This window comes from Anabas testudineus, chromosome 10 (genome assembly GCF_900324465.2).
Source record: "Anabas testudineus chromosome 10, fAnaTes1.2, whole genome shotgun sequence".
NCBI lineage: Eukaryota > Metazoa > Chordata > Actinopteri > Anabantiformes > Anabantidae > Anabas > Anabas testudineus.
In genome coordinates, this window is record NC_046619.1 from 14,370,830 (window position 1) to 14,384,967 (window position 14,138).

General features: G+C 38.4%; 1 protein-coding gene across 1 annotated transcript; it reads right to left on the reverse strand.

The window, feature by feature from the left end:
• Nucleotides 1–559: 559 nt before the first annotated feature.
• On the reverse strand, nucleotides 560–10,774 carry si:rp71-46j2.7. The gene is made up of 16 exons (XM_026358198.1): nucleotides 10,428–10,774; nucleotides 9,917–10,025; nucleotides 8,468–8,681; nucleotides 7,988–8,130; nucleotides 7,017–7,185; nucleotides 6,826–6,881; nucleotides 5,862–6,049; nucleotides 5,661–5,765; nucleotides 5,409–5,534; nucleotides 4,387–4,485; nucleotides 4,155–4,313; nucleotides 2,960–3,596; nucleotides 1,738–1,801; nucleotides 1,454–1,653; nucleotides 1,274–1,362; nucleotides 560–1,182 (listed from the first exon to the last, which is right to left on the reverse strand). The coding sequence occupies exons 1-16, from the start codon at nucleotides 10,614–10,616 to the stop codon at nucleotides 1,084–1,086; spliced, it is 2,646 nt and encodes an 881-aa protein (XP_026213983.1). The 5' UTR covers nucleotides 10,617–10,774; the 3' UTR covers nucleotides 560–1,083.
• Between the last annotated feature and the right edge of the window lie 3,364 nt (nucleotides 10,775–14,138).

Genomic DNA, 14,138 nt, shown 5'->3' on the forward strand with positions numbered 1-14,138 from the left:
AGAGACACCTTCAAACTTAAAGTGAATTTAAAAAATTACTTTGTGTTGTTGCACTGCCAAATAATCTCTCTACTGTGACCTGGACCAGAATAATCCTGTAATTAATTCTGTTATGCTTCCATAATGAAGTAGCATGAGCACTAGCGACAGTATTTTCATTAAGGGGTTATGTAGAAACAGGGGAAGGGTGGCTGGCTGAGTTGTTTTTCAGCTGAATCAGTATAATTTTTAAGAGTGAACTGACTTTTGGTTAAGACGTCACCTGAGGACTATTTTGTATTTTGTTGCAAATTTATTTCATTATATCTTATTCTAATGCAAAAATATGAAAGAGGCTGAATATTTTAGTCTTTTAATTAATTATTTTGTTTAACCCTTAATGTACAGGATTTCTCCAGATGGATTTTCTTCTTTCACTCCTATGAAACATGTTTCGCAAATGCTGCCTCAGACCAAATATGCTGCTGGCATCAATAACTAATTATCATCTTATATTTATTGCATCAAATCTTCAATTAAAAATAAAAAAATAGGAAGCCAAAACGTAAACTGAAAGGGGTTTATATTTATTAAAACGTTTTATTTGGAATAAATTCAAATTATGTACATTAACATTATTTCAAGTTTTCTTTAATAGTGCCACTGCCCATGTTGTGACAGATTTGTGTGATTATCAATTGTGAGAATCTCTTTTTCTATAAAACCAGTACACAAACACTCACCATATTATAGTGCTCAAAGTGACACAAAATATTTTATAAATTTTTAAAGGATCGAAACATGAGGTGTGACATTCAAATTGTAACTATGACTTTATCCTGTGTTGTTGTGTTTTGTAAAAAATACATTCCATAAAGCTTGTTCCACAAACAGTACTTGATTTTATGCACAAATAAATCTGAATCCAACACAATGACATGTTACAAAATAAAACCCAAAGCAAAAATTCACATTATATTTAGTTTGTTTGAAAAATAAATACAAAAAGGTGTTTTGACATTCACCCATGAGTAGTCTCAAATATTTTAAGACATTTAATAAATACTTTAATATTGTAAAACATCAAAAGAACACAATTCAAGTTTAGCAGGGGATCTTTTTCACTTTCTGTAGGGCAGCAGCCCTCTCATTTAGAGAAGGGTCAGTGGGAAACAATTTTCTTAATAGAAATGATAGGAGCAGCTGTCAAAAAAACAAAGACAATATTTATAAAATAGGCTGAACGAACGTAGAATAATGACAGAAAGTATCCAGAAAATAATAATATACTCACATATACTAATGTTTTGTTTTCTTCACTCTTCTGGAAAAGATTCAAAACAGACTCCACGTCTGTCTTTTTCAGGATGTGATACTTTAAAACTGAAAAAATAAAAATAACACATGACACACAAACACACATTATACATTGATGGACCATATTCATACTGACGTCTACAGAGGTGTCACTTACATCTGGCACTGATGAGACTGTATGCTCGCTCTCTGGTTTCATTCTTCTCCTCATCAGTGCGAGGAGAAGATGGAGTAGGAGGAGGAGGAGGAGGTGCTGCTGGCGGAGTCTCAGGCCAATGTTTGTCTCGCAGATTGTTAATGTACGCAGCCATCTGCTCCTCCGTTGGGTTCATCTTGTTTAGGAAGGAGTTCACTTTCCTGATGAGGTGTACAGCTCACAATCATAAGTCATTCACACACCACTATGCAACTAACCGTGGAGATGATTTAGTACCAACTTACTTTTTCACGATCGGCATAACAGGTTTCAAAATGGCATCAAATAAGTTTAAGAGGAAGGAATTACCTGTAAAGACACAAGGACAATTAGCCTTTAAGGACCTTTTCCACTTTTTGTGGAAAGTGTTTCATTAATTTTCGCGACTTTAAGGGAAGAAAAAGCACTGAAACATCTCACAACATAAGTGAATATCCAACTACTAACAATGGTCAATAGGTCTGCAGTTGGGTGCAGTTTGCAGTTTACGTGGGCTGAGATTCAAACCTGCAAACTAATAACCAAAACAAAAGCTAAAAGAGGATAAAACACACTGTAGCTGCTGGGTTGACAGTTTTTGTCCAAATTAGTGAAGGACAGAGAGTGCTGTAGTGTCCAATGTACAGACCCTGATGTCCGCAAAGTGAAGTTTAACATAAAACCGATGGATTTGTTAATTATATGTAACCATGACACTACGACAGTCCTTTTAAGTAGCACATTGTCTTTCAATGTCAGTGACTTCCACTGTTTTTCTAAAGCAAGATTTGTATTTGTATCTCCCTACTTTTGAGCTTTAAGATTATTTCAGTACAGTGTAAAATGAATTTACATACATTTGAAGTATGCCCAAGGTTAATAATTCAACATAATTTCACTTTGTATTTTTGGGTACTCACTACTTTGAATTTGCAGTACGTGCAGAACGTTTACACATATTTTCTCATTAAATTTAGTGGAATGTGTGTCCACACTTTTGACAGGTACTGTGCGTAGACAAACCTTTCAATGCAAGACGCTGCCAAATTAACATTATGCTTCTCACCCAATCAACCTTGGCTTATTGTCTATCTTCTCATTTTCATTTTTGGCTTGGGAACGTACTGCTATGTGGCTGCCAGTTGTCAGCTCTGCACTATCTGGGCTCCTCACAAACACATGCAAGCACCACCTACAGGACGTGTCAAAACGAGCCATACTTTCACCTTAAAATACCACATGGTGATGATTAATAAATAGGGTTTCACTGTAAAGGATTAGCTCTCTCAGGCACATCTCTAGAGGTTCATTTGCTTATGGCACCGAAAGCAACTGGCAGAAAAAAACATTAATCAGTCTAAAAACACGCAGCCTGCTCCCAGAAAGAAACGATGGCAGAGTTTTAGTAAATTAATAACAACAACATACAAAAACACTGGTATGACACTAAAGCTCTTAATGCTTTTGACATTTAAACACTGAACCAACCAGAAATTTCTTTCAGCAGATCAAATATGGCTTTGGTCGCCTCCTGCTGCTCCAGATTGCCTTGGCCCTTCTGGCACTGAGCTTCCTCCCCTTTCGCCTTGATCTCACCTTGCTCCTTCCCTTTAGCCTTGTTTGCTCCACTTAACCTCTTAATACCTATTTTCTCCTTTTTATTTTCCCTCGCACTAAGATTAGGCGCCGGTGGGACGTCTGTGCCCTCCAGGCCTCCATTTTGGTTGCAGTGCGTCATAGACTTTGATTGAAGCAAGTCTTCGTCGCTGATGGTTTTACTCGGCACCACAGACTCTTGTGACTTAAATTGGGGCAGTTCTTTGGTCATTTTAGAGAGAGAGGTTAAGGAATTATCAGAGTCCTCCATTTTGTCTTGTGAACAGCTTTCATTACATGAAGAGTCTGAGTTAACAGCAGGCTGTGGTTCCTTTTCCGCTTCTGTTTTCTCACACAGTTCTGAGGGAGGATCACATTGGGAGATAACGATTGCTGGAAGTGAAGCACTGGCAACATCACTGCCCTTCTCAGCAGTGGCATCAGAGTTTTCTGAAAGCACAGCTGTGGATTCTGGGTGTGGAGATGGCATTATGATTTCCTTTGGGGTTTCTGTCTGAGGGCTAGAGCTCTGCGAATGAAAACAAAACAATCAGGGTGGTGACAGTTGACCCTGAGGTGCTGGCCTTTATCATGCAGCAGGGCAGACACCAGCAACTAAACAAACCCATATATCAGTTCAGTAAAGCAATTTTTAAAAAGGTGAGCGCAACCAATTTTACACATTTAGTTCAAGTTACTTGTTTAAAATGTGGATCATACTGCCTGTGAAAATAGTTGATGTGAACTAGCTGCAAAGCCTAAAAAGAGTTAGGCCTTTATTATCCAGGGAGAGTCTAATGAAAGAAACTATCAAGGGAACCCCATGGTTTTTGTGGCTTCACTCATATTAGGGGCTAAAACTTCGCCTCAGCTTTGTGAAAGTGCAAATTGTATTGCTTTATTGCATACATTAGGAGAGCTAATTCTGTTTCTACTGATAGCCCGTGCTAATGAAATGGTGGAATAAATGATTAAAACCTTGACATGAGCCATTTTAGCAAATAACTTGCTGAGTACAATCTTACTTATGGCACCGATTCTTTAAAGATGTCAACTTGAAGAAAAGGAGATTAGTGTGAAACTTTACCTCTTCTTCATCTAGACTTGGAGTCAGAAAGCAGGCCAAACCGCTGAGTAGGCCCCACACGCCTCCATCATCTTCTTCCTCATTCAGCAGTTTATCAAGGGGACAGAAGAACTGAAAAACGGCTTGAGTGTGGCCAATCAGATTATCTGAGACTAATTCCTGAAACACAAAATAAGAAAATGTTGAGACACATTTTTTTTTACATGTCTAAGATTATTTTGAAAATTTTTACCTGCAGGAAGTGCTGCACTGATACTCGAACGTTTTCTTTGACCTCATCTTCGAACTCTGAATCCTCCAACTCCAGGACTTCGGGCAGACTGGTCGTGTCCTGTTGTGTGACAAGAGAGCTTTCAGATATGTACTGTCAAGTTGGACAAAATAAATTGTGTATAATGATTCACAAAGTTAGAGAATAAGTCAGATTCTTAGCCTTGTCGACATGTCTTAGCCTTGACATCATGTTATAAGACTCATCCATCCCATAGTGTCAGTAAAACATATGTACTGTAAATAGAAATCATTTTTGGTCACTGTTATTGTATCTCCTATGCTAGTCCTGAAAACATCCCTTCTTAGTATAACTGCAATGTATGATAATTGGATAATTTCAGTGTATAACTGGCTAAAGATTAATCTGAAAAAAAGCCACCTTATAGTTTTAAACACGAAGACACACCCTGCTCCCACACTCATCCTAACAAAACTGTTCAGGCAGAGACAAGTTTAGGGAGTGTAGTTAACGACACAAGTACTGTATATTGGCATTATCTTCCCTGTGTATCATGAAGGTTTGTTTACTTGCTTACAAGTTGAACATCAAGTCACTAATTAAAGTCACTGAGATCATTAGCAGTTCCCTGCTCACAGTTCAGTTAGGTCAGAGTCAGACAAAGCTAATCCAGGGACAAGCAAGCCTAATTAAACATGTGACTGCTTTTCCACGTTCCAATAAATACCAAGATGTTTTAAACTTTTGTTATGTATGCAGAAAACTCCCTTACTTAATGCCTGTGCTGTATTTTATTTAGCATCAGAGCACAGGGAAGAAAACACCTGGTTTTTAAGTAGATTTGGTTTTATTTACAGTGTACAGGCTTTACACTCCTACGCCACCACAGCTAACCAAAACACATGCAGCCTAATCCTGCAATAAATCATCCAAAAAGATGTATGTAAGAGATGATTAGATCAGCTGAAGAAAGCATTAAAGTAAAAAATTAATCAAAAAGAAGGTTTCCAGCTGCCTTTTACCTGCCATCTGTTGCGAAAATGTACCACGTCCATGTAGGTCTTCCTGATGTCCCACTGTAGGTTCTCAGGGCTGTCATTCTCAGCCAGGTGAACAGTGAAGATGAACTCCTCATCCTCCCAGTCGGCCTACAACACAGTTAAATCCTGCTCAAACATTATGGCACCATCCGAGGACAAGCTTTTACAAAGACTCAGCAGGCAGATAACAAGCCTGCAGGACATTTCACGCTGTCACCGATATTTATAACTCACATGAGGGATGCTGACAGCCCAGCGGCCAACGCGCCACATCTCATACGACAGCTTGAATTCCATCATGTCCTCTTGGCTTGTCAGGTAGTTCTCCAGATCGCTGTCCTAATGGAATGTGGCCAAAAAGCAACAAAGAATCTGTCATGTTTCAGAAACTGTCATCTTCGCTTTAATACATTAAATTATCAGCAGCAGCCTCACCCTGTCAGAGTCCTGCTGACTGTGAATGGAGCCTTCCCTGCTGCTGACATCGTCCTCATTGCATAAGTCGGCCTGGGTCCCCATCATCCTAAACATCGGGTCCTGCTCCATTATTCTCTTCTTCTTCTTGACCCTTTTTGGCTTCATCTTGTCCATCAACTTTGACAATTCGTCCTTTAACTTTTGGCCTGAATTATAGAAATATTACATGCTAAAAGTCAGATGTAATGTCACAGCTTATTTCATCAATTACCTCACTTTACTGCCTTTTTTCCCCTCGAGTGATCTTTATTGTGTTCATTGTTTGTACGAAGAGTGGAGCATCATTGTGATTTGAACACAAACAAACAATTCACACATAATTCACACTAAAAAGGCATGAAAGCACTTTAGGGAATCAAATATGGTGATCTGTGTGACAGCCTAACAATTCATAAGTATTCATTATTTCATTTAGAGATAAATAATTCTCACAAATTATGACAAATAACAGTGTTTTGAGATTTACAATGAGACACAGACATTAGAGAGAACATGCATATTTATCATATCTAATTATTCATTATCACTGAATAATCCATTTAGATTTAATCATCATTACTGTTGAATTGTTCGCAACAGTAAATAGTTGCTTGAAGACAAAGAGATTCTGTGTAATTATCTTTCTGGACCAGAAAACAAAAGAAACAGTGGACTAATTATGCACCAAAAAGCAGAATTGTAATTACATTATAATGTCTTGTAGCTGACAACACTTTGCTGTTCATTAAAATGTAGAAGATATCATGCAAGTCATCTGTTCTTGAATTCCTACAAATACTCTGTCTACCTCTCTCGGGCCTCCACTATTCTCATTTAAAATGTTTTCTAACTCAAAAAATATATAATATAGGTCAAAACTAGTGTCAAAGGCCTTTGAATTTAATAAACCTTGTGTGACAGAAACTCAATCACAAAAACACACCTCTGCTTTTGCCCTTGATCTTGGTGTTGGTTGAAATCTCTGCTCCTTGGAGGCACCTAAACAAAACAAAAACAGCCACCAAACAAAACCAGGTCAGATCCAATTTCAGACACAGAAGGTGGTCGTTACAAGCACGGCTTTGATTCTCACTAGGCGAAGCCCGTGGGGTGCAGGAGATGACAGCCACTCACCCTTCACTGCCGTCGCCTTTGCCTTCCTGTGGAGCCGGAGACGACTGCTCCTGGTCTGATCCACGCAGATCCTCCACTGAGCCTTTGGAGGCCACGCTGTCGAGCTGGCTCACCACCAGCTGGTTCAGGTTGTCGGGGTCAGACAGCCATGTCACCAACAGACCCAACCCTGAGGAAAACCAACACACTAATTCTACAAACTCAGTTTGTAATTAATGTTTTTGAATCCTGTTTAAACACTTTGTACTAAAATCCACAATTTAGGGAACACAGTTCTTGAATATGCTTATTCCCACACCTTAGCTGCAGGAGGTTAGTTTATCTCAGCATTAAGCTCTGGAAGGAGTCTGTTCTGTCTAAAGGTAACAAATTCCACCAGCCAGCTACACCTCCACCTTATCAATTAACAAGGTCGCAGGTTGTGGTTTGATGGGGAGTTAATGTGCTGGACTGTTTCTTGGCTGGAAGAAAGAACTTCTTAAAGTCAAACTCACAGTGACAACAAGACTCCAGCAATTAACCGCACCCTGCCAAGAAATAGTCTGGCACATAAAGCCTCTCTTAAACAACAAGTTGCTGTTTTACTATTTTAATTTATACCTGAATGAAACAAAAAAGATGCAGTTTGTCAACTTTCCCCCCCCCCCATTTTTAATCTTTATGCCAAACTAAGCTAACCTCCTCCAACAGTGTCACTCTTCTCATCAATTAGTCATTTCTAAACACCAAAATGAGCAGTTTGTGTGTGAAAAAATGTTTTAACTACAGCTGTAAAAATAATTTCCTGTAACTGAGCAACACTCCCATGCAATAACATCTTATCTGTTGCTAAAAACCCTAAGGACATAAGCAAACCACTGTGGCAAGTCAGGGTATGCAACCCATGACACACAATGCACACTTGTAGTAGAAGTCAGAGGCCTGTATGCAAGACTATATTCCTGCAGAGAGATAATTTAATGCTTTCTTACCTTTCACAGCAAAGATCTCATTTAAGGCACAGCGGTTGACTTCTAGTCCCCACAGAGAATTTGAAAAAAGGTTACGAACAAGAGCATCTGAAAACTCTCGGAGAACTGCGATCTCATCTTCTCTGGAACTGAACAGGAGCTCCCTGAGACAGAAAACACGGCAGAAGTAGAAAAAGAGAAGTGAATCCAACCATGTTTGACAACTAAAGCAAATCAGAAATGTTGCTCATCACCAAATATCTCGCATAAGCACATGGTTCTATTCTTCATGTGATGTCTTACACTTGAAACATCATTTACCACATGAAACAACAGTTAGGATGCCACCACAGGGATGATCCAGTAAAATCGTGGTAAATTACTCATAGGTGATAAAACATATTGCAGAGTTTATGTCGCTCAGACATATTATTGAGTGCAAAGAGTAACTGAAGAAGCCACATCATAAAATCGGAGTCATTTTGAAATTGAAGGTCTCACCTGGTGGGCTGCTTCGCATTATGCAAGTGCTGGGTCAAAATACGAATGGAGCCCACAACCACCTGGCAAACCTCAAAGTCTTTGGCTCTGTCAATTATGCGGTCGATTACGAAATCAAACTCCTTGCTGAGCACCTGGTGCAGAGGCTGGTGTTCGCGTGGCTCGGGAAAGCTGCACCACGGCAAGAGCAGCTGAGCGTAGGCACAATCAAACACTGAGGAGGGGCATCCACAAAGTCAGTCACAAAGGGAAATCCACAGAAAGCTAACACCAAGCTCCCACATTCACACCACCTGAACATTAAATTCACACTCATCTGGTGAAATTGAAACTCTCTTCTTAACTTCTGATGCAGTCGGGTCAAGAGATCATGTGAAAATTATACATTCGAAAAGTAAACTACTGCTTCAAAGTGACAGCATTTCCCTTTAACCGTGTGAACTAAATGATGCCAAGTCTCTCTGAAGTCAGTCTATATCAACGACAAGCTGAAAGTGCTCATGTACAGACTGTAACACATTCTTCAAAGAGTCTATTAAAACACCAACATATTAACTTTCAGTGAAAGATGACAGTGATGTGAAATTATTTCATATTTTTTATGTAGACAGACTGTATTACAGATTTAATGCCATGTCTTTTATTTTTCTGATGTATGTGTTAGTTGTGAAACCAGGCCTCTTGTTAGATGCATATGTGACCCAACAAGAAGGAAGTCCGGTTGCCACACTTCCTGGTATCATTTTTGCGGTATTTTAATCATTCTGTGGTAATATGTTAAAATGTTATAACTAAAGATAGGAACATTTATCATTATTATTTATGCACTTTGGGTTCCTGGCAGCTTGTTAACTATTAACAAAGCTTGTGGGTCAGATGTAAACATACTGTATACACAAGAACGAATCCACAGAAAGTCAACAAAAGCCAGAATCAATACAGACTGCATAAAGAAAACTACTGCACGTGAAGGATTTATTATAAGGCAAAAATGATTACGCAAAGTATGCTCTCCTTTTACTAATCACAAATTTTAAGTGGTTTTCCAGTGCTGACCAGAATGTTGAGCAATCTGAAGCAGAAAGCATAAAATACATGCAGAGAACTCTTATCAAACACATTCTTCAGAGCTGTGATATCAATCTTCCAGCCCAAAGAAAACCAATTTAATTATCATTGCACAAAAAAAGCAAGCATCGCTTTTAATGCTGCATGAAAATCAGATCTCTTATTTCCTTTTCAACACTTAACAGCCATATAAAGCCCATCTATTGAGATGGTTCGTGTCATAATTTCTTTCTTTACCTCAACGCTCCTCCTCGTTTCATGTAACATGAGCTGTGCAAATGCAAAACTGTGCAGAGCTGAAGAGGAGCTGCAACATGCTGACAGAAATATGAGAATCAGCTAAGATAAACGTGTTCACACCACTTTATTCTCATGTCTCACCTTGCTGTAGAGACTTCTTTACGAGTGGATACTGAGACTCCAGTGGTTCAACCTGCTTCCTGGTTTCTGTATCTATCAGGTTGTCCACCAAGTCTTCCTCAGCAGTTTCCTAAAAAATCCAAACCTGTTAGTCGACTACCAGGTATTACAGTGCAGTAAAAGATACAGGTACTACAGCAATAAAAGCTCCACCATCAAACAGTGCAGAGGTCACACTGGTATGTGAAAGCAAGTTTTTCAGGCTTGTGAACAAGAACAAGCTCCTGAACGTATCAGCGCAACCTGGCATGTAAACATGGCAAACAAGTTGGATCACTGACCTACACTTTGAAACTCATCTCAAACACATTCTCACTGCATTAAAGTAAAATATAGTCAACTTAAGAACTTGACATCGCTTCATTTGTCATTTGATCCACACATGGATCCTGTTGTTAATTATTATCATAAATGGTTTTGATCACACAACTATAATAAGTCCTATAATTAAAAAGCGACATTTCTTTAATACCTGGGGATGGACTTCCTTCGTTTCCTCATCAGTCTGTGTGCTGCTCTCTCGCCTAATCTTGTTTAATAAACGCGGAGTTGACAAACAGAAGAGGACCAACAAAAAGCACTGGATCAATAAGCGGCCGCAGTCGGAAAAATACCAAACCAAGCCGAGGCTCAGTGCGATGGACAAGCGCCACAGATACATGTCGTTTCCTCCCAGCAGAAACTTTTTCTGTTACAACTCGAGCAGCTGAGTGTTGAACTGAAGCCGGTTTATTTCCTCACATGTTGTGTTTTTTTTTTTTTACGCACTGACAAGAAGACGATGCTTCCGCTTCTCAAGAACAGGAACAGCGGAAGAAAGTCAACTTTATTGAACTTGTCGGAGCTCTGATTGGCTGCAGGGAACCCCGGCGTGTGTGCTGTTGTTGTAACAGGACGCCACCTGCAGGTTCCAGACTCACCTGACAGCAGCGAGCCCCGGGCGATGACGTCATCCATACACCTGTCTCAAGCTGTAGACTGGGACGTTTGAGAAACTCCCCCCAAATAAACATTCAAGTCTTATTATGAACTGGAATTATGCTTCGTAATTTACATTTAGTCATTTAACAGAGGACTGTAAGTCAGAAAGAATTAATAATGGAAATACTCAAGTAAACAATGGACTTAAATAAATTTTTATAATAAAGATAGTGTTTAGAAAATTCAGACACACACTTTCCAAGTGAACAGTAAATTTAAATCAAACTTACAAATAAATAAATAGGCTATAGTACATTGTATCTTGTATATTATATAAACTCTGACTGAAAAATATGATATCAGTAGTGTCTTGTTAGAGTCTATTAAAGGAAGGCAGTAGCAGAGTAAATGCCACAAGGTGGCGCTAACACTGCTCCTCATCTAAATACAGAACACACAATACTATAAGTAACAAGTCCTACAAGTAAGAAGTAGAAGTATCACTACAAATTCTTAAATCAAGTACAAAAGTGATCTGCAAATACAAGAAGTCTGTATTTTAATCTGAATTAAATTTAACGTTGTCAATACAATACAATATAATGCTCAAGTCAAGTCTGGTCTTGTTTATTAAAGTTTGAAAGGTAGAAAAATACTGCAAAGTAATAACTGATAACATACAGTGGCAAGAAAAAGTATGTGAACTTTTGAATTTCATGGTTTTCTGCATTAAGTTGTCGTAAAATTTGATCTGATCTTCATTTAAATCAGGAGTATTAACAAAAATAATGTACCTAAAATAATAACACAAAAAGAATTCTGATCTTTCAAGTTGAGCAACCATACAAATGTCACAGTGTGGAAAAAGTATGTAAACCTTTTAAATGATGACCTCAAAAATGTTAATTGGAGTCAAGTGTTAGCACAAGAAAATTAGTTTAGAGGCGTGGACTAGGTGTGAACACACAGCATTACATTTGGTGGAGCAGGTAGGCCTCTGCATATCATCATTAAAACATTATTATTGTCCTAAAGTATGGTGGAGGAAACATAATGATTTGGTCCTGCTTTGATGCATCAGGGCCTTGCCAACTTGCAGTGATTGGGAGGAAGACACATTTCAAAGAGTATCAATAAATTATTCAGGATAATGTGATAATATTTGTACGTCAGCTGAAACTCTGTAGAAGTTGGGTGATGCTACAGGACAATGACAACAAAACCCACAACAAAATGGCTTCAGACAAACAAAATCCACGTTCTGGAGTGGCCAAGTCAGACACACACGAGACGTCCAAAGAATATGACAGAGCTAATGCATTTCTGCAGGAAGAATGGGCTTGAATTCCTCCTGAACGATATGCAGGTGTGATCCAACGCTACACGAAGCATCTAGTTGAGTTTATTGCTGCAGGGGTTTAAAATTTTAAGGGGCCACATACTTTTTCCACTAGCAGTATGAGAATTTTATGGTTGTTTTCAATAAAGACATGAAAGATCAGATTTTTTAGACACATTACATTTGTTAATACTCTTGATTTAGATGAAGATCAGATCAGATTTTATGACAAATTAATTCAGAAAAACATGATTTTACAAAAGGTTCATATACTATTTCCTGCCACTGTAGTTGATTTAAAAAACCTCTTCTATATCCTTGGTATGGAACGGAAACAGCAACAGCAACATTATCCTTCATTAGCCAATTATACTTGATTACAAATCTACATCTGCAAAAAAGTAAATAGTAAATAAAGCTGCAAGCTAAATGTAGTGAGGCTGCATCTTTGTTTACTAAAGTGGAAAACGAGACATTACAGCAGGACACAGTTGTAATATTTAAATCTTTCTCTTCATTCTTTCAGCAGATGAGTGTACAGCTCTGAGGTCACGACCCAGTGGAGTGGTGATGTAATTAAGTCTAACAGCTGAAATTACACAACAGACTGACAGAAGGCTTTTACCACCCTAGTGTGAAGAGTGGCTTCAGTGAATACACAGACTGACTATCAAGAGTAGAGTGAAACTTAACTACAACTCCTACTACAGTACAGTTCAGTGGGAATTGTACTTATTATTTCACTCCATTTATCTTTCACATTTAATAGATTAAGATTTAAGGAGTATAAAATATGCATTGTTATATGTAAAATAGTCAAACTTTCTCCACTGTGTCCAGCTAAAACACTGAAACACTAATTACATGTTGATGCATGTATAGTACTCACATTTTCTGCTCTGTACATTTCTACTTTTGATCCTTTTCCAGTAAGTTTAAAAGTCACACAGTTGAATCAGCTGTGCTTCTGTTACTCACATTAAGGATCAGGAACAGCCTGTTAGTATTACAATACTGGATGTTTAAATGTTAAGGAAACACTATGTATTAATACACATTTTAAGTCACTGTTAAAGTTGTACTGTGCCGACTGCAGAGAGGCTCACTGTACGAAAGATTAACCTGCTGAGGGAGACTTTGGGAACGGAGTGGTCCGAAGAGTATTAGAACTGATTTCCCTGGGTCACGGGTTACGTCCAAGACTTTCTGATTCACTTAAAGGAAGATTAGACCGTGCCCAGTGGTGTAAATCATGTAATCTGATAGTGTTGCTAAAACGAGGCTGTGTCCTCCATTCAAGATCAGTCTGGGTTAAGTGTCTAAGACACAGTTGTTGTGTCTACATACATCTTTTGGCATGTTACTACTACTAAATTAAACTGTAGAGAATAATTTAAGCAAAATTCTTATAATAATACAGTTAATTTGTTAATTTAACGTTAATGTTTATGTCAATGACACTATCATGATGCAGAAATGGAAAATACTACAGAGAAACGTCTCCAGAGACAGAATTCAACTCTTGATGAACTTTCAGCAACTTAGCGATTCAAAGCTGGACTCGTATTTTAGACCCCAATATAACTTATCATAAACTTCAATTTAAAAAAGTCAAATTTTCAATGAGAGTAATTAGAGCTGCTGAGCACTCATGGAGGATTTCAGTGATATTAAAAGTCTGCAGCAGACAGAGGACGTGGCTGCGCTGCCATTAATCTGTAACCTGGGTTACACACATTCAGGACACAGACACTGTACGTCAAATATCCCCTTAACTGAAACTGTTTTTGTTTTTATTCATGAAATTGGGAGATCATTTCCCGAGAGGGCAGCAGCTCTTTAACTGGTCAATAAAATGTTAGATTAGAAGTGTCCCTGTGACCTAAAGACCAACAGGCAGTTCATAATACAAAGTGGTCGCAT